Source organism: Trifolium pratense, linkage group LG3 (assembly GCF_020283565.1).
Source record: "Trifolium pratense cultivar HEN17-A07 linkage group LG3, ARS_RC_1.1, whole genome shotgun sequence".
Lineage (NCBI taxonomy): Eukaryota > Viridiplantae > Streptophyta > Magnoliopsida > Fabales > Fabaceae > Trifolium > Trifolium pratense.
Window position 1 is genome coordinate 4176267 of NC_060061.1, and position 27802 is coordinate 4204068.

Sequence of the window (27802 nt, forward strand, 5' to 3'; positions counted from 1 at the left end):
GATATTCGTTTTTTTTTACAAAATACTTACGATGCTTTTTAGAAATATTTACGATGCTTTCCTTTTGTGTTAAATTATAAATTTACTATAATTATTTTAAAAAAAATTTTAAGCATACTAACTACATTAATTTTTTTGGATTTTTTCTCTCTGTACCCAAAAAAAAATTGTTTTACTGCAATACCCTTCTTTAAAAAAAAAAATTCCGTAATACCCTTTTTTAGACAAAACCTGACGTATTATAGGTCCCCACTGACGGCGGAATTGAGAATTCCACCACTGACTTGAAATAGAGGAATTTTGTATAGTTGTTGGTGGAGATTATGATCACTCACAAAGGGAACAAATAGCTCTTATTTTGAGAGATTTGTTGATAAAAAGGAGTTTATACAAGAACGGCTTTTTGATATTGTGCATGTCGAAGACAATAAGTTTAGGGCATTACATCTTAAGGAAGGACTTTGTGCTATACTTTCTCGACATGATCTTGATGTTTCTAACATTCGTTGTCAAGAGTATGACGGTAGTTGTCTTATGAGAGAACAATGGAATGGTTTACGGGCACTATTTTTGAATGAATGTCCTTATGCATACCACATTCATTGTTTTGCACATAAGTTGCAACTTGCATTGGTTTGTGCATCGCAGGAAGTTATTCCAATTTACCATTTCTTTTCGAAATTGACTAGAATCGTCAATTTTTTCTGTTCTTGTAGTAAGCCCAATGATGAGTTACTAGCTGCCCAGTTAGATAAAATTGCACATTTGCTAGAGATTGAAGAGCTTGGAACCCGCGATGGGGAAAATCAAAATTCAAGGTCACATTTTTCTTCTATTTTGTAACTTGATAAATATGTATGATGAAATGAAACTTGTACTCTTTTAGAAAAACTTACTGAGAGTGGGTCAACTTATTGTCAAAGTGGGGATGCTGATATTGCTTACGAAAACATGACTACATTTGAGTTTCTATTGATCTTGCATTTGATGAGAAATATTATGAGGATAACTGATAGTCTTTGCCAAGCTTTACAGCATCAATGAGGACGAGGACAATGAGGATGTGGAAATTACTTGGACGAGGAAGTCGTCCTCATCAACCTCCCGATTGTGGCACTAGTGGACACATATATTTTTAGTGTTTTTAAGTGTTATTATCAGTACTATTGTAATAAAATATATTTCGCAATGTATATATTATTTTAATCTTTTTATCATAATTTTTAAAAAGGCCATTTCTATTTTTGAAACGAAAAAAAAAAGCCATGGACATGTAATGTGTCAGGTTTTGTCCAAAAGAGGGGTATTACGATTTTTTATTTAAAAGAGGGGTATTGCAGTAATTTTTTTTGGGGTACATAGAAAAAAAAGTTCTAATTTTTGACATATTTAAGGCTATTATTATAAAATAAAATTTAAATGTGTCGTATAAGTCAATATCACCTGAAAGGACACGGTGCATGCCAAAATAAAATTTAATTACATCGGTATATTAACTTGTTAATTAGACTATTTTCTTAAGAAGCCAACAAAATATTATTAAATAAGGTTAAGCACAAGATATGTGCTCAACTATATTAACTTGTTAGACTATTTAAAAGATAGATTAAATTATTTAATAAAAAAATATTATGTGTCTTTGAATATAGTAGATATTTTTAAAGGCAAATGATAATATGTGTCCTAACATACATAAATAACTTAACATAAAAATATTTCTTTTAAAAGAAAAATTGTGTATTCAAACTTTTCGAAAGTTTTATTTTGAATACAAAATATTCTATTTTTTTGAAAAGGCCAAACTTAAACTTAAGAATATGTTTCATAAAAAAAGAACTTAAACTTAAGAATAACTCTATAATGTGAACATGTCATACTTAAATTATGAATTTTTCAATGAACCTAAATTAATCCCCGCAAACTATATAGCTCGACTTAGCATATTTTCATCTATTATTCTTATTTTGTTGGTGAAATACTTTCACCCTATTAATTGGTAGGGTTGGAAAATCAATTCATATATTGTTTTTATAAAATAGATAGATAGATAGATTATTTGAACCCCAAAGTGAATTCAAAGTGAGTTGAGCGGAGTGACCACACTTTGATGTGTTTTACTTTTTAAAGTTGTTTTTAATCATTTTTATTTTATAGTTTTTTCCATATTATTTGCATGTTTCTTATTTTTAATTTAAAAAAAAATTAGATGAGTCGATCTACTTAGCCACCAACTGTTGGTGGGTTGAAGTGTCGAACCATATTATATTTCTTATAGCTCCCGAAAAAAACAGTTCTTTAACCCGCTATCTTATATGTTCAAATACATCAAAATACTTATTATTGAAAGTGTATTTTAAAAAACACGCGCGTGCACACACATGCATGAATGATAAATGTTTTTTTTACACAAAATCAACATCAATGCTGTATTTTTATAGATCCGACGTCCACACTCATTCATTTACTGTGTCAATATATGTGTGTCTAAATAACACAACTATTACTATTATGTATGAAGATGTATATACATGTATGTATATGCATATACGATATATGCATAGAATACATACCTAACTTGACATAAATCAGCTAGTTTCAAAGTAACGTTTTAAGAAAATGAAATAAAATTCAAGAAGTTGATGATATCAACAAAATGCATATTAATTAGCTAACTTACCAGTCAAACTATCAAACTACCATTCTTTTACGAATTTTATCAGCCTATTTTATTTCATTTTTCAGATTTCTAGCTCATTGCTAACATATCAATCTTTGAAAAGCCTTCTCTAGTGCTACACCAAATAATTTTCTCAATTTTTCCATTGATCAGCTAAGCTATGGCAAGGAATAAGAGTTTACAAGCTAAACTGGTGGGTATGTCTTTCCTTATTTTTTATTTGTTTGGTAAAATAAGGATCAGCTCCATTAAAGAATTGATTCATTGAAGTAGCTCCTAATTGGCATATTAGGCATTAATCCAGAGCAACATATTACACATGAGATACAAATAGCTTGTCTAAGTAATTTAAGTTCAACTAATTTCTTATGCAAAAATCTGTGTTGGATTCCAAGCAAACATATTTGACTAATTATGTGACATAAACAGCTGTTTTTAATGTTTGCAACATTATGTGTGTGTTGCTTAATCTGCTAACTATAAGATTATGGCCATCCACATTGATTAGCAGTTATGTTAGTTTACATGGTTTAAGCTCTAAACCTTCTGTTTAAAATTTCTTCCGTATTCCTTACCTTAGCTCATCGACTGAGCTACCTGCTTGCTATTACTATTTCGCTAATCAGTTTCGTATGATCAATGCTTTCAGAACTCTGAATCATCCCAAGTTCTTAAAATTATATATTTTTCAGGTACTTCTAGGAGACATGGGAACCGGGAAGACGAGCTTGGTTCTTAGATTTGTCAAAGGTCAATTTTCAGAATACCAGGTTGCTATGATTGTTTTATTTTCGTTGTTTATGCCTCGATCTTCAGTCTTCGCATCATTATGGATTAATTCAAGTTGGATTAATATGAATGAATGTGTGTATGCAGGAATCAACAATTGGAGCAGCGTTCTTCACACAGGTTTTGTCTTTAAATGAAGCCACTGTGAAGTTTGATATATGGGACACAGCAGGGCAAGAACGATACCACAGTTTGGCTCCTATGTATTATCGTGGTGCTGCTGCTGCGATTGTTGTATATGACATTACAAGCATGGTAACTAAATATCGACTTTATAAGTTATGTTTATGGCAGAACTTTATAGTTATTTGAAATATGAACTTGAAGCAAAGGATTTTCATTCACATGACCTGTTGTGAAGTTGTTCAATGAAGATAACAATAATTGACTGTCATGAATGTTAAGAGAATAGAATGTGTAATGTTAATCATATTGCATATGTACTACACAAATTTCCATCTCAAAAATATCATTCAAAGTGACAAGAATTTATATCAGACTGAATAAATGGTGCATTTTCTGTCTCAGGATTCTTTTGTACGTGCAAAGAAGTGGGTTAGAGAAGTGCAAAGACAAGGTATAACAGAACAGTAAAAGTAAAATATCTCGTGAACAACCTAGAGTAACATTTGTGAACATTTGGTTTATATAATAAACTTGCAATTTGTCACAACTTTACATCATGAATATACTAATTTAGCAGTTTACTTAACTTGATAAACTATGTCAGCAAATCCAAATTTGATAATGTTTTTGGTGGCAAACAAGGCTGATTTGGAAGACCAGAGAAAAGTAGGAAATGAGGTATTATTTCTAGTAAATTGTTGTCTCGTCATTATAATTTGCTTATTTTTATAAAATTCAGAGTTCTATATACTACTGAATATAGACTAGTCGACCCCTTCCCCTATAGACAGCTAAAGAATTTGTTTTGATACTATCATCTATCATCTTTCATATGATGGTTATAGGAGGGTGAGGAATATGCCAAAGAAAATGGCATGTCTTTCTTTGAAACTTCAGCAAAAACAGCACAGAATGTCAACGAGCTCTTCTATGAAATAGGTAAAATAATAATTTAACATCCACCCTCTTCATTTTATTGGCAAAGAGGCAATGTCTCGCATCGCATGACATGGTTTAAGAACATATAAGTTGACTTTTGGCTGAGACATTTTTTTCAATTGTATGTTCTGAAACCCTGGCCATCTGTTTTGTTAAAGGAGGCCAACATTGAGAAACAATTCTTTACTTCATATTCATGCAATGCAAGAATGAGAAAAACTTAAGGGACTATTTAATTTTCTGTTTTTACATTTTATTGCAAGAAACAAAGTTTTGCAATTGAAAGTAAAAATAAGAAATAAAAACAGAAAAAGTGTTAACTTAAACCAAACATACCTTAAATGGATTTTAACCGATGGATCTACAGTAGGAAATTTCCTTGTTCCTCTGGCTGCATTAATCTGCACTACAGATTTTTTTGGTTGTGAGATTCTAGATCGACCTTAAAATCTGAATGGGGTGACCCGAATGACCGCATGGCTTAATGCTCATATTCAGGCTTCTTACTTACATAAACAAATATTTTGCAGCTAAGAGATTGGCAAAAGCCAACCCTTCACGTCAAACTGGAATCAAGCTGCATAGCAGAACTCAAGAAACTAGAAGAAGATTGTTTTGTTGTGTTTAAGCTTAAGGACATGTCTTTAATCTTTTGTAAGACAAGTGCTATATTGTACTCATATAAACTCACTCAAGAAGAACATATGTTTGTTCAGTGTACATTGTAAGATCTCACCCAAAGTGTGTCTCATAATCAGATGGCAACATTTGGCAAACTTCTCATTGTAAGCTCTCACAGGCAAAGCTTTTTTCTTTAACTTTTTAATGCTATCTTGTTCATTTATATGTGAGCGCTTCCATTCGACAAGCACTGCATATTTAAAGTAGATCCAATTAAGTACAAAACAACTTAAACAAAACAAATTGTGAATGCTTGATAAAGCGGGTCTGCTCAATCAAAATTCAAAACCTAGAAGTTAACTGAGAAAAGTTAACTAAGATGACTGATGAACAAGATGAGTTAACTGATGTTTATCAGACTTTTTCTGGCGCTAGGATATATTTTGCATAATTGTTCTAGAACTTTCCCAAACGTTTCTAAACCGTCTGCAAGGTTCAAATGGGGATATTTCAAAAAAATAAAATAAAAGTTGCATCTATAGGAGACCAAAAATAAGAAATATTTCTCACAAGAGAAATGTGCTTTTTGAATTTGTCCTTCTAGAGACTGAGAGGGAGCAACTGTAACACTATTTCCCACCTCTATAAATTTCAGCTGCGCTTGGAAGAGAAACAGAATCGAAGTCTGATAAAAATAAAAATAAAGTAGAAAGGAAGATATCCATATGCACTTTCATTGGAGTGTGCTTCCGCAGCTTTATGTGGAGTTCATATTTGTATATCCACCGGTTGATTTAAGAGCTACATTGTTTTATTGTAAAATCTGTTAGTATGAATTGTTGCTAGCTGCTGACTGGAGAGGCTGGAGTTGAAGTAAAGAAAACTACTCACTGTTAGCTTAGAAAGGCTAAGGTTGAGAAAAAAACTTCCTACCATAAAGAGGCTGGTTTTGAAGAAAATTAAATATACTAGCTTGGAGAGGTTAGGTGGATCATATAACACTTAGGTGTGGAAGTCTACATTGTAGATTAAACCAGGGTAGAAATCACTTGGGCATCACCTTTTTCAGCAATGCAGGCATCTCAAGGCCAATCAAACAGCATTATGGCATTACTTGTACAAATTATCCAACTATAAAATAATATATGTTTAAATGCCCTAACCTAATAACATTGTACAAAGGGAGGAAGAGAAGAGGATACAGGATGAGCAAAAGATATGAAACAATAGCGCCCATGCCAATATCCTTTCAGCCTCAACCCAAAGAAAGTAGGAAAAACGTCAACTTTTGTTACAACTTACAGCTACTTTTACAATCATGGAAGGAAAAAATTGAATAGATATTGCTTGTATCCTAGAGTAGTGGCAGAGTGTCAACCGGCACAGATAGGAGCACCCTATGATCTCTTAGTACATATCCAAGGAAGTAGCAGTTTGCAATAACAGAACCACCAGGTGTAGAATAGATTTATGTGTGAGAATCATAATAAATGCAATCATGCTGATGAGGGAGAGCAATTACTCACTGTTCTGTCCTTTACCTTAGCTTCCTCTCAAGGCAGCAAGCCTAGTTGCTAAGTCATCATAATCAGGTAACTTGGGATGCACATGTCGAGCTTCATACGATCTATCTGGCTGAAATGAAGAAGCACGAACAAAATCTTTCTTAGCTTCTACTACTCTCGTTTGTTCGCGAGGAAGGGAAACTGATCGCAGGGCAAGAGTAACTATCTCTGGTGTCTCACCAGATCCATCTCCACTTCCATTCTGCAGTAGTTCCCGCCTTGAATTATCCATTTTACGATCATGGCGACTGCTTGACTTTTTTCTTACTATTTCAGGCTTTAGAATAGATGGTTTTTTGCTATAATGAATCAGTAATTTATCTATTACCCTTTCTTCTTCAGCATTTTGATGCTGCTCATCATCAAACAAATTTTGCTGACCACGTCTTGATTCAACTCGTCTCTTACTTCTGCTCCGTGTTTTTTTCACAAGTTCAGTATCTACATTAGGGACATCATAGTGACTCGATCTTGATCTCAAGTGCTTTCTCCTAGTAGATTTTCGTTTTACCATAGAGATTTCTGTAGGTTCTTCGTGAAAATAGAATTCTTTTTTAGGACTCTGTTTGCTCAGTCTTTCATGTCTACTGGCCTGCCGATCCCGGTCAGATTTATTCAAACCAATTTGGATCCTTTCCGACATAGAAGCGGCATCAGAGTTTTCATGAACTGAAGGACACGTAAAGAAGCCATCACTGTCGGTATGTGAAGATACTATATTGACTCCACGTGTTCCGTTCTGATGCTTAGAAATATGCTTAACATATGGAGGTGGAATGACATTACTATAGCAAGGCTTTAGCATAGGAGTTTTATCATTTTGAACTTTTCTCTCAGGTTTATCGGTATCAGACGGGCCAAGAAGATTAACAACAGATGGCTCCTTCACGTTACTCCTGAAACGCGATCCTATTCGAGTAGAAGTTGTAGTTTCCTGGATATTTGTTCGAGGGGTCGTATTCCCCAAACTGCCATGCTGCTTCAAACCATCTTCAAATTGTTCCAATGTTTTCTCCTGTAATGAACGTCCAATTGGTTTTAGCATACTACCCTCCTCCTTCCAATAGCTTTTATCACTCTTTGTAGCAGTAACATCTTGATTTCCTGTTAATTCATTATCACGACCATTCTTATCCCCAAGGACTTCACAATCATTTAGTGGCTTGAATCCATTTATAGGGACTGTGGATTTATGCTGAAGATCGTGATAATCTCTGTTTAGGATAACAGCTTCCTTGCCATTTTCCAATAAAACATCATTATTTATCTCTTTCCGGTTAAAGTCCTTGCCAAGTGATGATTTATCATAATCAAACAAATTGTTACGCATACTGACACTCTGGTCCTGTACAAGCCATTTATTAGAAACAATAACTTTAGATACATTCTCAAAATTTTAAGTACGGTAGGAATTAGCAAGTACTCAATCTGACACTGAAGCTAGTCAAAAATGAAAAGGAAATACAGAAAACCGCACCTGTGCAAATGCAGAGGGTCTTGACATCCTTAGTTTGAAAGCCTTGGAGTCCCAGTTTATTGAAAACTCGGATGCAATTTCCTGCATCAAGCAGACTTTCTTCTCTAATGTAGAAGACTTCGAATCCAAATTTGCAGCAAACTGATAATTAGCAATTTAGTCGGTGAGTGCAAGAAACCAGAAGTATATTTGAACTTCTATCAAATTAAAAATATGAATAGTCACCTCTTGATTGACAAAACACTCTATGGAACTCCCATATCTCTCCTGAAATATTTGCCTAAGGTCCCGTAACTCTGGTAAATCGGAAAATCTTGCAGCAGCAAACATCAAAGATGATACTGCCACCCTACATTCCTCAGGACAGCCACTGTAAAAGAAATGGAGCCAGTTATATAAGGTTATCTACTCATTATATAAGTGTCCATAAGCAATTCATATCTGCCAACCGAAAAAATAAAGGGATAAATATGTAAAAAATCGTTTTTTTTTTTCACTTAGTTCTTATTATTTGTTGATATTATAATATCATCTATTGGTGTTAAATCAGGTTGAACTATATGGACCAAATTGAAAATGAAACAAAGTTACTTGATATCTCTAAAGACAATTTCAACTTGTGATCCTTGTATTTGACACTTGACAGATTTCTACAGTACCTCACAAAGTTATACCAGCAATAGTAATGATGACATTCAAAGAATCAAAATGGCACATATAAAGATTAAACTGAACTCTTTTTATACGGGGGGAAAATTGAACACAATTGCCAGCTACAAAGACCAGCTACAAAGACCAAAAATATGTTTTAACCAAATAAATAAAGGAAAACATGAAATTCAACACTGGCATTCCACAAAAACTTTGTTCAAATATGTCTCCTCCAACACCTACAACCACAACATAAACTGAGTGTCTCAATTATCAATTTATTTTATTCTGACCAGTTAATCACATTCACACCAAAATCACTATTACAATACTGTTTCATCGAATTCATATACTGGTATTGGAAGAGAAACAGTGCCTAACTTCCCCTCACCTTAAAATTTCCTATCCTTAAAAAAGAAATAACAGTGCTGAACTGAAGCGAAATTCTCATCCATTATCTAAATTCCATACAGTAAAGTTTATTCTTGGCATGAGCACTAATTACCTAAGCAGAAACTAATTGTGGGCGAAGTGGCGAACTTTAATTTATCATCCATAATAATTCTGATGTCAAATGAAAATTTAGAAGAAAAAAAAAGACATGAATATCTAGGCAGAAACTAATTACCTTAACTTCTGCATAACTGTGAGATGCTTCAACACGAGCTCGCATGATTTCTCCACAAAACCATAACAAGATGATAGAATTAACTCAACCAAAAGTCCTTCAGCCTGTTAATTTGACCACATTGCAACCAAAACAATACTTATTGAAATAATTTAATAAAACAAACAAACATAATAATCTAGTTACTGATACAATTAAAAGTAAAAAGTCAAAAATAAGCCACTGTTCAATGAAAACTAGGTAGTACACTCTTTTCAATGCACAACCCTCACAATTGAATACATTTTGAAGAATCTAACATAAGCCTGTTTGAGTTGACATAGGGCCCGTTTGGATTTGGCTTATTTTTGAGCTTATGAAAATGGCTTATGCAAATAAATAAACTTTTGTGTTAATTCATAAGTTTTAACCAACAAAAATTGTATCTTTATAAGTTGTTTTCTCATAAACTACCTTGAAAAGCTTATAATAATACATAAAAGCTTATTTATTTGCATAAGTTGTTTTCCATAAGCTCAAAAATAAGGCAATCCAAATGGGCCCTTATTTGAGCTTATGGTATAGGTTTAGTGAGGCTGTTACTAAAAATTCATAAGCTTTAGTTTATTCAGCTAATTTTGATAAGTTCTCTGAGATAACTTTTGAAAACAGCTTATAGTATAGTATATAGAAAACAATAAAATTAAATTCTACATTTTGCTATAGAAATAGATTATGTAAGCTTATTGATAAGTGGTTATGATGCTATAAGCTGCAAATAAGTTGGTGTGAATTGCATAGAAAAAAGAAAAGAAGAAATGAATGAGTTACCTACCCTTCCGTAGGCATTGATATCTAGACCGCTGTGGAGAAGATCAGCGATATCTTTTTTGAGAAACTTCTCTGTAGCTCTTCTCTTTCTCCTAATTACTTCAATCCTATTCTTGGTTAATTTGATCAATGATTTACTGAAAAGCAATAACAACAGAAGAGAAAACACGTATCAGATAAATTCAATCGAAGAATAAGCAGTAAATAATGCAATGGAAGCAGAGAGAAGGAGAACCATTTAGCGGCGAAGCTTCTTCCAAGTAGTACATCGAACATGGTGTTGTGGAAATTTCAAAATGCGATGTTCGGCATTGAGTGTTGCAGAATGCACTGGAAGAAGAAGAAGAAGAAGAAGAAGAATGAAGACGAAAATAGGGTTTGGCTATATCAATGAAGACGAGATCAAAAGTGAACGTTAGAGGGGTATTTTTGGGATTTAGGTAGGACTCATTTTACCGACATAATAAATGGCGAGAAAGTGATTCCGAACGGAGTGAGTGGGGACAAAACGCCCTAGCCAGGGGGGTAAGAGCCGTTGTAACTTTTTTTGGATAAATAAATCATTTAATTAATTAAGTGTTTATATTACTCTTTTCTTAAGTTTAGAAGAAGATAGTGAATAGATAGAGTTCTAACGAGTTTCAAATCAAAGTTTAGATCCCAAAATTCAATAGATATAATAATAATAATAGAGATTCTTAGATTATAATGTTTTATGAATGTACTAAATAGGAGTAAATAGGAGTAGTAGAATAGATAATCAACTATATTTGTCTTTGACATAACGGTCGAGTTAATAAGGGCTAATTTATTATGATTGTGCCGACTGAATTAAGATGTTATCCCTTTATTATAATGTCTATCACTCAATTACAATAGGTTTGATTCTATATCTTTATCAACTTCATAGTGTTTGATATTACATTCTAACGAATTAATGGTTGAAATATTTTGTATTAGTTAAATTAAAACATAAATTTTCATGTATATATATGGGTTCAAAAAACTCGATTTGTTACTAAAATTCATTTTTTTTTCTTTCAAAAGCATGGATCACACTACATTTAAGTCAATTTTTATTAACAATATTGTCCTTATTAGATGCAATAATCTACCTTTCTTAATGCCTAATTTAGTCAATTTTCACTTATATGTTATTATTGAATAATTCATGAGTTAGATTTGGAATTTGGAATCAAGATTAAAGTGTATGCAACATGGATTTTGCTATTTTCTCAAGCCAAGGGAAAGTTGGATACGAATTTGTTTTAGAGACTGTTGGAGCTTTCATTCACGGCCAGAAGGTGATGACTATGCAATTTTGCCTTCTTTGCCACTAGCTAATTACATGGATCTAGACAATGTGGAGTATTTGAATCCAATCTGAGTCCAGCATGCATGTTTTAAATCAGTGGTGAGTTACTTTTATCGCAAGCAAATTATAAGATTGAGTTTTAAAATCAAAAGTTAATAAAGTCGTTCACAATTTTGTTTGTGTTCGTATTATATACTAGCCTGTGTACTTATCATGTGCATCCTCAAAGACGTTCAAGCTTAATTAATTAGTAGTAGTAATGAAATGGAATAAGCTAAGTATCTTTGAATAAAAAACATTTTGAGGGACAAAAAATCCACATTTGCAAAAGGGAAAAAATAAGCAAAAGAAAAGGTCATATTAGGTATTCCGCAGATTGAGCTAATTATCCACTTTTAACACCGTCCACAAAACAATGTTGAATAATATATCCACTTTTTCAAAAAGCCAAACTTTGATTGTGCATGTCAATTGTCCAATTGATAATTCATTAATCAACAAAATACTTGATCAAAATACATCCATATTTTAAACAAACCAAACAGTTATTGCTAACAATTAATACAAAGATTAAATAAACAATTTAGGAATCATCTAAAAAAACATTAGATGATATAGTAAGAATAATTCAAGAAACAGAAAAATTAAGACCTCATTGTCACTGATCTCATCTTCTGCAGTTTAGAGTTAACACTAGCAGGTGTTTCAGGACAACCAAAGAACTCAGAGTACATTTCCATGAAGAATTTATCAACAATTTCAATATATAAAGGACAAGTGAGTCTAGAATAGTAGTGAAGAACCTCTTCAATGTCTAATATATAATCCACATTACTCATCTCCAACATTTCCAATTCTTTCAGCTTCTTTTCAACCACCCTCTTAGAATTTAACATCGATGATGAATCTTGTTTGTTTCCTCTTTGATGAATTAAGCTTTTCTTAATCTTTTGCTCCTCAAATTTCTCTCTTTTTTGTAGCTCGTTGTTCAAACTAACCAAGCCTTCATCATGTAACTTTGTTCTTGCTTCTTCTTCTACTTGCTTTGTAGATGATGATAGCATAACTTTGTTCTTGCTTCTTTTCTTTGATTTTCCTTTTTCTGAATCCCATTTCTCAGTAAAGTCACTGTAGAATTTGTCCAATTCATTGTAAGAAGATTGATCATGGAGAGGTGTTTTAGGAATTTTTTGGTAACTTGGAGAGAATAATGATTTGAAGTTGTTTAGTGTTTTTTGGAAGAACTTCTTGTATTTGGAAATTGAAGTTCTTAGAAGCATTGTATGATTGATGACAATGATAAGTAAAAGTGAGATTTTTCTTCTTCTATGTACTTTGTTTGGTGCAGAGAATGAGAAGTGAAACAAAACAAAATAAAAGTGTATAAATGTGTCTGTTTTTTTTTCTATTGAGGTTGTAGTTGAATATGTTCTGTCATGATTTCTTTATATTACAGATGATAGAAACAAAGGAGCTATGTAAGATTATTTGGCTTTTTCCCCTTTTCTGTCATTGGATCTCCTTTGCTTTATTGTTCTCTTTTGTATTCACACGCTCCTTTTGTTACCTGTCTTTCCTTTTTGCTTCCTTGATAGGGGACCCTACAATCCACACCCTGATTTTCAAAGAACAATTTCCCTACACTATAGCGTTGTACACTGTAGGAATTTGTGACTTTTATTAATTTAATTATAAGTTTAGTTGCTTCTGCTTTTGATAGTGGAGTTGGTGTGTACTGTGTGGCCTCTTTGGGAGAATGAAAGGAGTGGTTGTTGAGTTGTGTCTTTGTTGAACTATCTTATTCTATAGTATTTCATTTATAGAAGGTTCTCTCCTAATTATTAATCATGTTAATGAGTGATTAGGAAAATTTACCATACCATATGAGTTTTAATAAACTAGCCTTTACATACTTTACATTAGATTGTAGAGTGGGTTCAAAGATTTAACTGAGATGGCTATGAATTGGTTGTTAACTCCAGATATATATATCCTGTATAAAAATGTATATTGAGAAATTTCAACTTATATATTAATTAGGAAAACCAAGTTGAATGTAAAATAATTTATGTGTACAGTCATCATTCATGTAAAAGTGAGTTGAAACATAAATTTAATGTTAAAATCAGTTATTGTAGTCTGTAGAAGCCAAAAGCTACAAATTCTACACCTGCAAAATCATTTTTTACTCCTTAATTTAAAAGTAGAACCAAACATACACTTATACTATAACTGTTGGTCTTCTACTTAGTATCCCATGCAACTGCTTCGATTTCTGATTGTGCACTTCTGTATAGCTCAAGCCTCTTTGCAAGTGAGGTTCTGCGCTGCATGATTGCTGGATCCTCATTCAACAATGCAGCTAATTGTTTCCCCTGCAAATTAAAATAATACATGTAGATCATGCAAAAACAAAATAATACATACATGTATATACATTTTAATCATCAAGGAAACAAACAAGTAAGAAAATTTACCTCCTTTCTTCCTAACTCCGTAAAGAAATGATCCAGTAAGCTACGCTTAGCTTCACGCACTTGACAATAAACTACGGACTTGGGAATAGTATGTCTGAGAGTCCCGCATACCATGTTCACATAGGCTAACACCGTTGTAGCTGTTACGTACAAAGGAGTCTCAGTAAAGGAAAAACAAAATAAACAATGCCTATAATTTCATGTATATATTTGTGGTGTAGATGCAATATATGTTAAAACATATATACCTGTAGAGCAAATCATCAATTTACTTTTCAAACACCCGGGTCTCTAAGATTAATGAAACTATAAAATAATTCTTAAAGTTTAAAATGCTCGATCATAATAGTGACGATGTTTAGAGACTAAATGACTGACCCAACTTTAGGGACTAACGCAAAGATTTGCTCATGATATGTGGAATTGTGGCTAATGGGCTTGCTCCTTTGTTTTTTTACCTTTACTATTAGAATTATTAATAACCTAGGAATAAAAGATTGCAAAGAACATCTAATTTCCTATGTTGATGTTAGATTCCAGTTGTTTACCAATTCGACGAAGATAAGCATCATTATATCTGTCAAAAAGTGAAACAGTTGGATTTCCACCCTTCTCTGCGTCTTGGGGAAGTTTGCGAAAAAATTCAACTGTCAAATAACCATATTCCATGTCTACCAATAACAGTGTTGCTTTCTTGCTTTCTTCTTTCATCCTCTCCAATGATTCAATAGCTGCATTTCCGAGTTCTACTTTCAAGGTGGGGTACTGCTTTAATTCCTACAATCAACATAAATTACAACCACTAAGACACTAGAAAAAATATATACCAACTTCAATCTTATGCCAAATTAGTAAAAATAACATGTAGGCTTAAACATGTACACAAAAAATAAAATAATCAGTATGTTACTTGCCATTGTCTCACTCATAGACTTATGAATCAGATCCTTCAAAATACCATGAACCTGAAACATTATAAAAAGTAATGTAATAAGTTAATAGCTGAGCACAATAATGAATTTCATCTCTATTTTCCAAATTTGACTTCAACTTTTCCTTAAATAAGACAACAATCTAAATATGTACCGCATCAACCGCAGCTTCAGCAGGCCCCCTAATAGATACTAAGCAAGATTCAATAAGACGGCGGTATCCTTGCTCAGGAGCGATAAGATGAGGTTGATATCCGTCGGCTTCAGTTATAAGTTTCCGCACATTGTCTATTGATAGATGTTTGTCAAATTGCAGTCTTTTTAGAGCTGCTGGAAATTGATTATCAAATACTTGATAGATTTTATCACCACCAGATCGTCTGTGGACATTTCCAAGGTTAAATTGGACATGTCTGCTATGAAAGAATTACACATTATATAGACTAAATAACACGGGGAAAGGAACATACATTCCATCAAGACGGTCTTTAAAAATCTGATCAAAAGTTCGACATATTTCCATTATCACGTATAGCTTCCCCTACAAATGTGGAAAGAACATAAATTCTTCTTCACTCATGCATTCACTCACTTGTAAAAGCAAAAGGAGAGGAGGAAGTGGCTTACTCCGGTATCAGCGGCAATAGGTCTTCCAATACGGTTCAATTCTGTCTCCAATTCAATAATAGTCTTGCTAATAAGTGATTGAAGGCCGGGGATCCGAGACTTGATGACAGTTTCCAAATGCTGAAAATTTATACAACATATTTTACTAGAGTATATAAAAAAATAAAAACAGGAAGAAAATAATTGAGTTTCATTACTTTATGATCACAAAGCAGCATACCTTAGATAGAACCTTTCCTAGATGCACAGATCCCATTCTCGGGGCTAAATGTCTATATTCCGGGGTATTGGCAAAATACTCATTCTCTCTACGTCGAGCAGCAATCATATCAACATTTTTGTTAATATCAGCTTGGGAGCGATTCACAACACCAATCCAAGGAAAAATTAGCTTATATGATTTCCCTTCAAGGATCTAGAAAAGACAAAATATAAGCCAAAACATAACAATGTCACTAAATAAGTACAATATATTTTATTCCCATATTTCATTTCAAAGTATATAGACATCAAAGTATCCAAATATAAGGACAACAATTTTTGTATTGAGAGGGGAAATAATGCTTACATCCACTGCATCAGTACCCTTGTCCATAAGATCAATCTTTGTCAAAACTCCGAATGTCCTCTCCCCTGAAAATTAACAATGTGATTTGCTCTGCAGTTAATGTTACTAACCTATATTTTAATTTTAAACATCTTCTATAGTTTCAGCTTTAGCTATTTTGTGAAATTAATACAAGTGACTAACTTCAAATAATGCATTCTTCCAAACTTTAACAACTAAATTATGTTCAACATCTTATTCTTACCTTTAGGATCTACTTCACGGGAAATCTTAATTGCATCCGAGGTGGCAAGATCTTGGTTAGCAGGAGATATTGCCAAAATGATGCAATTCGGCTGCAATATTGATAAGTTGCGGCATTACTTCCATTGATAAGTTCATGAATGAATGACTTAAATTGAATATGAAGTATCATGACCATTAAACTGAAGTTTTAATACAAGCCCATATGCATCACCATGCATTTAGTTTTATATTGAATCATTACCTTTTCGATAAAGGCCCGAACCATGTTTTCAATGTCTTGCACAATGCTATCTTGTTGACCCTCTGAAATATCAGAGCGAAATTATGTAAGTAATCCACATACTTATGATGCAGTAGTGCTCAGAAACTTAACATAGTAAAATGACAATCTTAGAATGAAAACTCACCAACTGCGATTTTTGTAAGTCCGGGAAGATCAACCAGTGTCAAATTGACCACTGCCAAACAACAAATTCAATACATGAAATTGATACTCAAATAATAAAATTTGTTTCTTAAGAAAAATGTACCAAGTACAAATAATTTGTACATTACCAAGGAAATAAAACGATATCAATTGAAGAGTTCGATGTTCGAACTTAAAACTAATTCAAGCATGCATGTTGAGTTCTAACCAACATAAAAATATTTAATTGCTAGTGTGTATCACTCACCATGAGGGGAGTAGATACTCAGATGGATGGGAACAGATGAAATACCCTTCGAGCGACCTGTTTCTCGATCAGTCTCATCAGAGATTTCCTGCCTAACAGCAGCTACAGAACATACAAAATTAGTAACTACTAGAAAATAAAATAGCAGTAAAATATATTCAGAAAAAAAATGCAAACATAGTAAACATTTCCAGTAGGCAACATTTGTTTTAATGAAAATGGATGAAGTTACTTTCTAGCAGGCTAGCAGCTACCTGAGCTTATGCGAAACAACTTATGCAAATAAATAAACTTATGCATTATTATAAGTTTTTCGGGGTTGTTTATGAGAAAACAGCTTATAAATATACAATTTTTGTTAGTGAAAACTTATGAATTAATATTAAAGTTTATTTATTTGCATAAGTTATTTTCATAAGCTCAAAAATAAGTCAAATCCAAACGGCCCCCTAATACTAGTGTAATGTAAGTAAAACCATAAGTGAGTGAAAAGCAATATTTTATGTAAGATAATACCAAAATCAGTAAATCTCTTCCTTGGAGCATGCATAAATTCAGCATATTCTCTCCCTTCATCAATCTTGTGAAGCTGCAAAACAAGCGGACGCCGAGTAACAATCCCTGTAATAAAGGGGTTAGTATACTATAGTACATGAACAAGCGCGAACACGCCTATTAACATAAAAAATTACCAGATCCACGAGGTAAAAAATCCTTTCCAACAATACTCTCCAACACTGAAGATTTTCCAGAACTCTGCAAAATTAAAATTAACAGATAAATCTATTTGACAAAAGGGAAACATTAATGTGACAAAATAAATTATGAACAAGTATTGATTACATTTAACAATATAAGAATCTAGATCGTAAAAGCTTTTACATGAAGAGAGGGAGACCTGTCCTCCGACGACGGCGATGGAAGGAAGGGCGTCCCAGAGAGTAGGCATAGCGCTCTCCTCGCCGTGATCGCCGAGTGCAGTGCATGCTCTCTGTATTTTGTTTACCAGCTGAATCAGATTCTCCATTGTCTCAAACAATACTGAGTCGACTCACTCACGCACGAAGCTTTTCAAATCTGAGAAAAAGAGAGAGAATATTGAACCAACAAATGAAGAAGAAAGAAACTATCGAAGAAAGAAACTTTCCAAACGTTCGTTACCAATTTTCTCGCGCTATTTTCTGTTATGTCTATTCACTATATTGCCCCTTTGCTTCCTCTCCCCACTCAACAACTAAACTAACAAATAAATAAATACTATATGAATAAGTTTTTTTTTTTTTTAATACACAAAATTACAAGTCATTAAAAATTTAAATACACAGTGAAAAAATTCTATGAATACTTTAAATAAAGGAAAAATTTAAATTTTATTTTCAGTAGATTTAAATTATCTCCCCACCTAAAATTAGTGGCGGTCTAGACTGCCAATAATGTTATCTTTTTGTTATATATCTTATATTTGTGAGATTTTTCATTAGTTAGTGAGGATCTTATTAAGGATGTGAGCAGAAGAGGAATAATATGGAGCTACGGTGTGCCAAAAAAAAAGGTAGGGTGGCACAAGTGAATCTCCAAAAAGTATAGAAGAGATAGGTGAGTCCAAATATGCACACAGAAGGCCCAAATATATCATGTCCTGAATAAAAAAATTGGAATGCGTTTTTCGATTTTTTTTTTTTGTCTTGAATAAAAATTTCGAAATGTGTTTTTCAAATTTTTTCCGAATTTGAAATAAGAAAACGCGTTCCGAAGTTTTTATTCAAAGACAAAAATGGAAATTTGAGAGGGGGGTGGGGAGAAGAGTCGTAGGGAAAAGATATGGGAGCCCAAATATGCACATAGGAGGCCCATATTCAGAAACCGACATCCAATGCAGCTAATTAAATGAGCCTTTTAAAAGAACAAATAGTATTAATTGCAAATATTTGGTATGTGTGCATTGACGGAGAGATTTGGGGCTCAAGAACCCAAAAAAATGCGACCATTAATGAGAGTGGAAGCAAACCAAAGCAAGACATAACGGATTCACCACCACTAGACAACATTCTTTAATCCACTTTCCATTTAAAGCAAACTGACACCACCAATTAATGAGGCCATTATTAATCTCTCACCAAAATGAATGGGACGTCCTAGATTAGATTGCCACACAAAGTTTTATTTGTTTTTTTCAAAGGAAAGTTTTACTATTAAGCTTATTTATCTTTTTTTCTTATAAAAAAATTAAATTATTAAAAAATACTCCCTCAGTCCCAATTTATAAATAAAAAAAGTCTTTTTTTGTCAACAAATTAGTATAATAAAAAAAAAATTAATTTTTTTTTTCATTTTCAAGATTTATCTTTATGAAATTAAATGAAAATTAAATGCATTTAAGTTTTACATTAAAAATATCAATTTTTTATATTTTTAAAAAATAGACTATACAAATTTCAAAAAACTAGACTAATTTTATGATATCTAAAAATTATATTTAACTTGCCTCTTGTTATAATGCACACTATTAAACACGAGAAAAACAGATACTTGTAAAATTGTGACCGAGGGAAACAAATACTTTCAAATGATATAAATCCCCTTAAGTGTTTACGAGAACACTATTAATAAACACGATGAAAACAGATACTTGCAAAATTTCAATAATAATTTTTAAAAACTCACTCACATAGTCACATACTCCCTCCGGTCCTTTTTATAAGAAACACTTTGGAATTTTTATTTGGTCCTTTTTATAAGAAACACTTTGACACAATTCCATTTGTACCCTTATTAAATACAATCAAATAATTCATTATAATGCTAGTGCATTAATTAGAGAGACCTATTTCCCATGCTAGTCAAAAGTTAGTTTTTGAATATAACATAAAATGTTAGAATCATTAATGAGAAAATTTACCTTCCTTGGTCTGTGTGATTTTGTCAAAGTGTTTCTTATAATAAGGACCGAAGGAAGTATTACACAATTTGAAAAGTCGGAGTTTGAATTTGGATAGTAAACATTTTTTTCTATTATGAGAAAATCTCTTGAAGTAAACTAAAAGTTAACAAAAGAAACAAATAGTGAGATTGAGATTGGTAACAAATTCGATCTTGCCATGTGAATATGTTACATAGCTATCATAGAGGCAGATAAGAATTGGGCAAAATATGCATTATGTATGCAGTGATTGAGTCCCCACAAAACCACAACAAGTAATGGAAATTAATTAATAAAGATGAGAACGTTTTGGTTTTACATTCTTCCTGCAAACAGAGTTTCTCATTCCGCTGTGCCTTCTCTATCATAAGCCACACCCCATTCTTTTGACACCGACGTTACAAACCCCTAATTTCATGTTGTTTCAGCTTCATGTATTTTGTATAGTCTCTAGGGGGAGTACATCTCCTCCACTTTCTGACAATACACATGATCAAAACATTTCCTTTTCTCTTTTTTAATTTGAAAAGGGTTTTTGGCCAATGAAATTCACTGTGGTTGTTTAGTACTGTAATCCATTAAAAGACTCATTTTTTCACAAAGGACTCTTTTGTATTCTACAGTTAACCATTCTCAATGTAACTTCAAATCCATGCAAGAAGTGATTTTTGAGGGAGGTAAAAAAAAACAAAAAAGTAAATAGTACTAGTATAATAAAGGGTTAATACCAAAAAATAAGATTTAAATTGGACATCACCCTTCACTTCACCATAAATTTCTTTTACCAAACAAAAAATAAATTGGTGGATACACATTTTTTTTGGATATGTATCGTCTGATACATACATTGAGATAAATAATTCTGTAAGATTTACAAATAATGTTTATTAACTTTTTTAGATTAAAAATTATTTATAACATATCATAATTATTCACATAGCGGTGTACCAGTATGTATCTAAATAAGACGTGGACATAAGAGTGATGTTCTACTCCTTGATAATTTGGGGTATTTATCTAACAATCAACGAGAACAAGCTATATATAAGTAGATTTGTATGTGGTAGTTACAATTAATTTGTAACTAACTTTTATTTTACATTTTACATACATATGATGACATTGGTTGTTGAAAAATACTTTCAAATTATTAAGAGGTAGTTTAGAAAGAGTATGAACTTTGAAGAAATAAAGAAAGTTAATGGAAATTAAGATGATACCTCTGAGACTAGGAATTGCACTAAGAATTGATGTTGATACAAATAATAGAGGTGTTGGTGATGAAAATAGCTTCAGAAGAGTATACTTTTTGAACTTCACTTGCATCTTGCATGGATTTGAAGTTACATTGAGAATGGGTAACTGTAGAATACAAAAGAGTCCTTTGTGAAAAAATGAGTCTTTTAATTGAACTAGACTCTTACCCGTGCAATGCACGGGTGTGATGCGTTGTTTTATATTATAACGTGAAAAAAATACAATAGTAATAATTTTATAAATAATTTTATCTTTCTTTACATGACATGTGCACCGACTTATCCATCAAATCATTAAAATTTCTTCATAAAGAAATGATAAACTAAAGTGTTAAAAACCAATTTCCAAATAAAAGAAAACTACTAAAGTAAAATAGATATAAAATTGCGGCTCACAATAAAAATGAAAATACTTCACATTATCTTTATATGAATCTCTCAAAATAAAATATTCAAAAGTTTGTATAAAATAATCTTAAAATCACTTAAAAAGATGACAAAATATACTTACATGAGCTACCATTTTTCATAAGTAAGGATGTAACAAAAGTGAAAATAGAAGTGTTTATCTTCTTCTCCTAAGTCACATACACACACACACAAAGATGACAAAATATACTTACATGAGCTACCATTTTTCATAAGTAATGATGTAACAAAAGTGAAAATAGAAGCGTTTATCTCACACACACGCACGCACGCACACGCGCACGCACGCACGCACGCATGCGCGCGCGCGCACACACACACACACACATATACTTACATGAGCAACTATTTTTTATAGACTTCCCGAACAATAATGATGCAACAAAAGTACAAAATAGTCATGAGTAAAATTATCTTCAAGATATTAAGACCCAAAATAAAACAATTGTACTATAAATAGTTACCTTTTCTTGAGAATAATAATAAAAACTATACAAAGTTATATTAACATTCCTTCAAAAGAAGTTGTCCTACCTAAACATGAAAACATGAAAGTTGGCAATACAAAATGAAAAAGGTTAGGTGTAAGAATGGAACTAAATATATATCGAAGAATCACATCACTTGGTCTTTAATTAGTGCAAATGCAAATAAATATGTGAACTAAAAAGTTACTTTGCATTAGAGAAAGTGATGTGTAATTAAAATCTACCGTTATGCAAATGAAAGGTCTCATGAATAAGAATTATGAGTAAATTTTCCAATTTTTATAATAAAACTCATTTATAAGAATATGGTTGTAGGTTTATAACATAAAAAAGAAAAGAAAAAAAGGATAGATAGAGATGACAATATAAGGATAAGTGATGTGGCATTTTAAGTGGCTGACATGGCTAAATAAAAAAATTTCATTGGTTTAAATATATTAGGGTTTAGAGGAGTAGTAGGAGAACTATCTAGGATTTATATATATAGATATGATGACATTGGTTGTTGAAAAATACTTTCAAATTATTAAGAGGTAGTTTAGAAAAAAAAAATTGTACCACAATGTTCGTTTTTTTATTGAGAAAATGCTAACGAGTGCCCCATAGTATGATAGTATAATTTTTTAATTCAATTGTAAATTTTAAAAAATTCGTATTTATTACAATATTATTTGAAACTTGTACGCCATACACCACGTAAATGATTATTTCATGTTAGAATTGGCCGGTACTACATTACTACTACTGTTTCCCATTTGGTTGTTAGTTGAAGATGCAGTATCTTTGCTTGTACATGAACAGTCGATGATCATGTTCCTGATATATAATTATGTAGAATGAGATGAAAATCTCTCAATTTTGAAGTACATGCCATACATAGCCAAGACAAAGAACATGATCTCCACCCGACAGTGTTTGATTTGGGAGTGTCTTTATTCTGTCCTTTCGTAACAGTTCCTATAGCGTACAAACATTGAAAATACATTGATTCATATTCATAGTATGAATTTGGATAACAAAACAATCTTAACATTCAATGATTTACTTAGTTCTCATGATGTTGTTAGTGTGTATGCCAACCAACAACATGTATACTAGCTACCAACAAACTAAGTACTGTATAGTATATTTTTATGAAATCTATTTTAATTAATTAATTTACTTTTGAGTTTTTATTAAATAATTGTTCACTCACATAGATAGTCACATGTGACGATCTTATATCAAATTAATTCAACGGCTTTTTTCTTGACATGATATGTTCGTTTGAAAAGAATATATTCAACGATTGTGTTTTTCGGTGCTATTATTGGCCAATAAATTGTTCATATTAGCTTGAGTTAAAATGAAGCGAGAGACAAATAAAATTGATATTCAGCGTGATCTACTAAAAAAAATAATAAGGAAATTGATTGAATAATTTTAGTTTTACTATGTTTATTGTAAAACTATTTTAAGGAATGGCATGTATCTAGCTTCTCCGATAAGAAGTCATAAAAAATAAAATAAAAGTTCTCCGATAAGAAATGTTGGACGCATGTGTTCATGTGAGCTTAGCTCAATTGAGACATCGTATCATATATGCAGGAGCTGGAGTTCAAAGTTTAAACCTCAGACATTCCACTTATTAGGTGAAATTTCTAATCCCTAGAGTATTGCGGAAAAAAAATGATGGAGTATGTAAAATTGCTACTCGTCGTTTTACGATGATTAGCTCGTTTGACAATTTTAACATATTAAAAAATATAAAAATAAATAAGAGAGATTAATATTTTGACTAAATTATTTTTATATCATTTGGTCAATATTGTAAGAAAAAAATGTTGAATCTTAATTACTATATATTATAGAAAAAAATTAATTACTTTTAACTTAAATAAAAGATAAGAAAACTTAAATAGTAGTACTAAGAATATAATTCAAAGGTTACACTTTTGAAAACATTAGGAATTTTACGAGAAGGAATCCTTTCTCCCCAACCTCATTAATAATACTAATCTTTTTAATGTATTTAAAAAATTTTAAAAATGATTTTTTTCTTATATTAAGGACTGAAGGACTGAAGATAATATGTAGTTTGATTATTTATCTCTTTGTATTTTCTTTTTTTTTAATCAAACAAGCTTAATGCATTTTATTAACTATTAAATGTTTAGTACATAAGAGAATAATCTCAAATCTATGAAAGCTAGCTCAAGAATTGGCCGCCCTAGCGAGAGTATGAGCAACCGAATTCGCTTACCTCCTAATAAACTTAACCTCAAAGTTTAGAAAAGACGACATAAAAATAACAATATCCTGAACAATTGAAAGAAACTCGGAATTGCTTCCACTCATCATGTGGATAGCATCAACCAACTGTCTCGAATCACTTTCAAAATTGAACTCGATCAAATCCTCTATGACTAGCTTTTTTCATAACTAAAAGTAATGTTCATGCTTCTCCCTCTAAAGTTGAAATCACATATTGTTGTCATTGTGTCATATCAGCCATGAACTGCTTGTTACTATCACGAATACACAATCTCATCGAGGTTTTCCCAGAGCCAGTCAGTCACAAAAGCAACATCAACGTTACATTTTACCCAATTTGCAATTGGTTTTACCCACCGTAATAGATCTGGTTCTGAAGCCATACACACACTGTTACGCTGTAGTTTCTGAACTGAGTACCAATCATTCCAATCATCAAAGGCACGTCTTCCGATTTAGCTCGGCGTATGGACATTGTCATTCCAAACTTTATCATTGCAATTGTGCCAAATGCTCCAAAGTAACATAGTTACTCTTCCAACAGTATCACTATTCTCGGTGTTGCACAAAGCAAAAATACGATCCATAACGGTAGTTTGCTGGTACGCGTTGTTATGTAAGAACGAAGAAAGATCGGCTGCACATCAACTGGCCCGAGCTACTGTACAGTTAAAGAACACGTGTAGCTCATCCTCAATCTCCTCGTCACACACGAGACAATTAAGGGTACACTCCATTTTTTCCAATTAATTGCATTTTAAAAAATCTAATTGAGAACTCTAATAGAAGTGGATCCTTGTGACATTTTCTTCCGTAAGCCTCTCATTAAAAAATTAAAATATAATATGAAAAATTAAAATTTTAACCATTTAAATTACAATATTGTTACCTTTCGGGTGAAGACACATTGAAGATAATTCAACTATGATAACACTCCCACCTAATTTTTTGGATTTAGATCTCTCCTTTTATTTCTCTCAAATTCTCTCACTTATTTTTTATGTGTCTTTCTCGCTAATCATCACTTGTTTATTTATTTTTAATTTCTTTCATTTTACACTCGCAAAACACACACAGATCTCACTTTTATCTTCTGATTAAAAATCACTAGTATTAATTACTACCTTTTTTTTTTCTTGACAATATTAATTACTACCTGCTAAAAAGTTAAAGTGAGAAGTGGATCTTCCACATTCCGTGGCCTCTCAACTCTCAAGTCACATCCCATGTGGAGTTTTTTAATAACTTTTAAATTTCAATGGAAAAATGCAGTAAATAATTGGGACCTTTCAAAAACGAGCTAAATCTTTTTGTATTCTTTTGGCGCAACCGAATAAAAGGATTTTCAAAAAGAGAGTAAGACAGCTTTTACATTTTCAACCACTTTCTTTCATTCAAAAATAAATCCCATCCCAATCCTTTTTCAATTTCAACCTTATGACTCACAATAGTCCAACCATCATAACAAAATTAACAATGATCAAATTCAAATTTTATCTCATCTAGTGATTTAAAATTTCCCTTTCCAATTTTTCATTGAAGAATCTTTTCCATACGACTTTTTAAAAAAAAACAAAGAAAAAAGCTGGCACTTTCCATAAACAAAGACAAGTCCCCTTTTTATAGGTCTTCTCACAATTTTATCCCCCCCTTTGTTAATACAGTTGTTTGTCAATATATCCATTTTTGGAACATAATTACAAAAAAAATAATTTATTTTAGAATAATTACAAAATAATTAATATATAAGTGCATAACAAACAAACAAACGAAGTACTAGTAAAGTTGAAGAACTAAATTGATGACTAGAAAATGGAATATCATACATTCAAACTGAGTTATGAAAACTAAACTAATAGTAGTAATTTCATTAGAAATAAAATAAAAACAACTTAATAATAATAACAGAGAGAAAAACAAAACCAAAATAATAAGATAATTATTTTAATTTTCTTTCCCCCTCTTATCTTTTTTGTTTTTTTGTATCATCATCATAACCAGTCAGAGAAAAGAGCTTCCCAAATCTCTGTGAAAACTTGAACAATGATCTTGTGATGATGATGAGAATTGAGTGAAAGAAAACACTGTAAAAGATTCTCCAAATCACTTGGTGAAAATATTTGTTTCTCAATAATCATTTCAACCATCGAAGTTCTAAAATCATTGTACGGATCACTAGAACGTTTCACCACTGCAAATGTATCTTTTACCTTTCCGTTCAACGGAAGAATACCCATTTCAGAACTCCGGTCACTTTTCCGGCGAGATGACTTTTTCCGGCGAGATTTAGAGGAATCTGAAGAGAGAGATTTTGAAGAGAAAAGAGTATCTGTTTCATCATCTTCATCGCTGCTATACCACCAATAACTATCAAAGTTTGTATCTTTAGCACATGAATTGAAAGGAAAAGCTCTGTTTTTCTTCTGGGTATGTTTCTTCTTCTTCATCTTCTTTTTTTTCTTCTTTTTTGTAACATTTTTCGTTGAACCGTGTGTTTTTTCGTAGAAGCTGAGGTTGTTGTTGTTTTCTTTTTGGTCGAAGGTAGTGTTGTTGAGAGGGGTGTTTGGTGAAACAGGGGGACAAGGTTGTTTTCTATCTAGTTTAAGGTTATTGTTGTTGTTGTTATTGCTATTTGCACCACAGAGAAAAGGTGATGAACAAGATGATATTTTGCGTCGTGGAAGAGAATGAGGAAGGTTAAACGACATGTCATCGGTCGTTTGGAAAGGTTTGGGTTTGGAAATAGGGTAAAAGGGTAGAACGGTTTTGTAAGGGATGGGGAGGTGGTGGTTGTTGTGATTGGGAGGTGCAAAGAGTGGTTTTTCCATAACATCGGTTAAGTGTTGTTTGGTTTTGCATGATCCGAATGAGGATCGGAACATGCGAGAGATTCGTGTTTTCAGACGGTTTTGGTTTTCCATGAGAGAGAGAGAGAGAGAGAGAGAGAGAGAGAGAGAGAATTTGAAGATGGCAGAAAATGGGGAGGGAGATATAAATGCATGAGAAACCGAAAGTGGAAGTCTTATTAATAAGCATTTATTTCAAAAATTAATTAATTAATAGGATAGGAGTACCACTAAAAAAAAAAAACATTTAATAAATGAGAGAATGATTTTTAACTTAATCAAGATTCTGACCTCCACGTAAATGATATCTAATTTACTAAGTGAAAGAACCCAAATGATTAAGATTTTTTTGAGATGAATTGTTTGGAAGAGCTGAGTTTAATTTTTTTTTGAAAAAAATATGGTTATATTTTATTTACTTCACAAATAAATTCTTGATTACTAGACATCGAACTTTGATTTATTAGGTTCGTGAACTCTAAAAACTA

General features: G+C 32.1%; 5 protein-coding genes across 6 annotated transcripts; 1 reads left to right on the top strand and 4 right to left on the bottom strand.

Annotated features, from left to right (window-relative positions):
• Positions 1 to 2610: 2610 nt before the first annotated feature.
• On the top strand, positions 2611 to 5375 carry LOC123915453 (ras-related protein RHN1-like). 2 transcript variants are annotated; one of them, XM_045966573.1, is made up of 7 exons: positions 2611 to 2870; positions 3370 to 3447; positions 3554 to 3721; positions 3995 to 4043; positions 4197 to 4270; positions 4438 to 4531; positions 5062 to 5375. In XM_045966573.1, exons 1-7 carry the CDS (start codon positions 2838 to 2840, stop codon positions 5157 to 5159), a joined length of 594 nt encoding a protein of 197 aa, XP_045822529.1. In that variant the 5' UTR covers positions 2611 to 2837; the 3' UTR covers positions 5160 to 5375. The 2 variants fall into 2 exon arrangements, with proteins under 2 accessions (XP_045822529.1, XP_045822530.1); XM_045966574.1 differs by having other exon boundaries at positions 2620 to 2874.
• Positions 5376 to 6130: 755 nt separating this feature from the next.
• Positions 6131 to 10926, bottom strand: LOC123915454. The gene is made up of 6 exons (XM_045966576.1): positions 10519 to 10926; positions 10288 to 10420; positions 9474 to 9577; positions 8420 to 8564; positions 8195 to 8335; positions 6131 to 8062 (listed from the first exon to the last, which is right to left on the bottom strand). Exons 1-6 carry the CDS (start codon positions 10557 to 10559, stop codon positions 6695 to 6697), a joined length of 1932 nt encoding a protein of 643 aa, XP_045822532.1. The 5' UTR covers positions 10560 to 10926; the 3' UTR covers positions 6131 to 6694.
• A 1113-nt stretch (positions 10927 to 12039) lies between these two features.
• Positions 12040 to 13165, bottom strand: LOC123915455. The gene has a single exon (XM_045966577.1). It carries the CDS (start codon positions 12876 to 12878, stop codon positions 12243 to 12245), a length of 636 nt encoding a protein of 211 aa, XP_045822533.1. The 5' UTR covers positions 12879 to 13165; the 3' UTR covers positions 12040 to 12242.
• Positions 13166 to 13745: 580 nt separating this feature from the next.
• On the bottom strand, positions 13746 to 18213 carry LOC123915456 (dynamin-related protein 5A-like). Its single transcript, XM_045966578.1, has 16 exons — positions 18021 to 18213; positions 17815 to 17878; positions 17639 to 17743; positions 17123 to 17224; positions 16856 to 16906; positions 16690 to 16751; positions 16447 to 16537; positions 16203 to 16267; positions 15855 to 16049; positions 15635 to 15754; positions 15478 to 15548; positions 15162 to 15387; positions 14990 to 15040; positions 14624 to 14852; positions 14076 to 14215; positions 13746 to 13973 (listed from the first exon to the last, which is right to left on the bottom strand). The coding sequence occupies exons 1-16, from the start codon at positions 18147 to 18149 to the stop codon at positions 13842 to 13844; spliced, it is 1833 nt and encodes a 610-aa protein (XP_045822534.1). The 5' UTR covers positions 18150 to 18213; the 3' UTR covers positions 13746 to 13841.
• Positions 18214 to 26245: 8032 nt separating this feature from the next.
• LOC123915457 (transcription repressor OFP8) lies at positions 26246 to 27461 on the bottom strand. The gene has a single exon (XM_045966579.1). It carries the CDS (start codon positions 27387 to 27389, stop codon positions 26460 to 26462), a length of 930 nt encoding a protein of 309 aa, XP_045822535.1. The 5' UTR covers positions 27390 to 27461; the 3' UTR covers positions 26246 to 26459.
• Positions 27462 to 27802: the final 341 nt, after the last annotated feature.